A 323-nucleotide genomic window follows, 5' to 3' on the forward strand; every position below is an offset into this window, starting at 1 on the left:
GTTTGGTTATATTGTAGTAGCATTCCCACGCGACGAGATCCTGTTCTGGTCCCACCTTATAAGACTGACGAGCCCGACCTGCCCTTGACGCCAACGCAGTCAGTCATCGCCCTGACCAGACTGGCCTCCCAATCGCCTTCCCAAAGACGCTAATCCTCGCTCCCGAATCCCGCAGGAACGGTTTCGCATCAAGGATCTGGAGGACCTCTTCGAGCACTACCAGCTCCGCCTCCACCACGCCATGTTCATCGTCTACCTCATGCTGCAGCTCTTCCTCTCCTGCAGCGCCATCGCCACCCTCTTCATAATGCGGGTGGGCAGGA

The 323-nt window shown here is 57.6% G+C and overlaps 1 protein-coding gene across 1 annotated transcript in view; it reads left to right on the forward strand.

Annotated features, from left to right (window-relative positions):
- The window catches only part of LOC119582390 (adenylate cyclase type 2-like), a gene marked incomplete in the record, with an annotated part of 138,831 nt that overhangs the window by 40,653 nt on the left and 97,855 nt on the right, over nt 1–323 (forward strand). Inside the window, 1 exon segment of the mRNA XM_037930603.1 lies at nt 176–313. Within this exon segment, the coding sequence (XP_037786531.1) occupies nt 176–313 (138 nt within the window).

The sequence above is a fragment of the Penaeus monodon genome, chromosome 15 (assembly GCF_015228065.2).
Source record: "Penaeus monodon isolate SGIC_2016 chromosome 15, NSTDA_Pmon_1, whole genome shotgun sequence".
NCBI classification, from domain to species: domain Eukaryota; kingdom Metazoa; phylum Arthropoda; class Malacostraca; order Decapoda; family Penaeidae; genus Penaeus; species Penaeus monodon.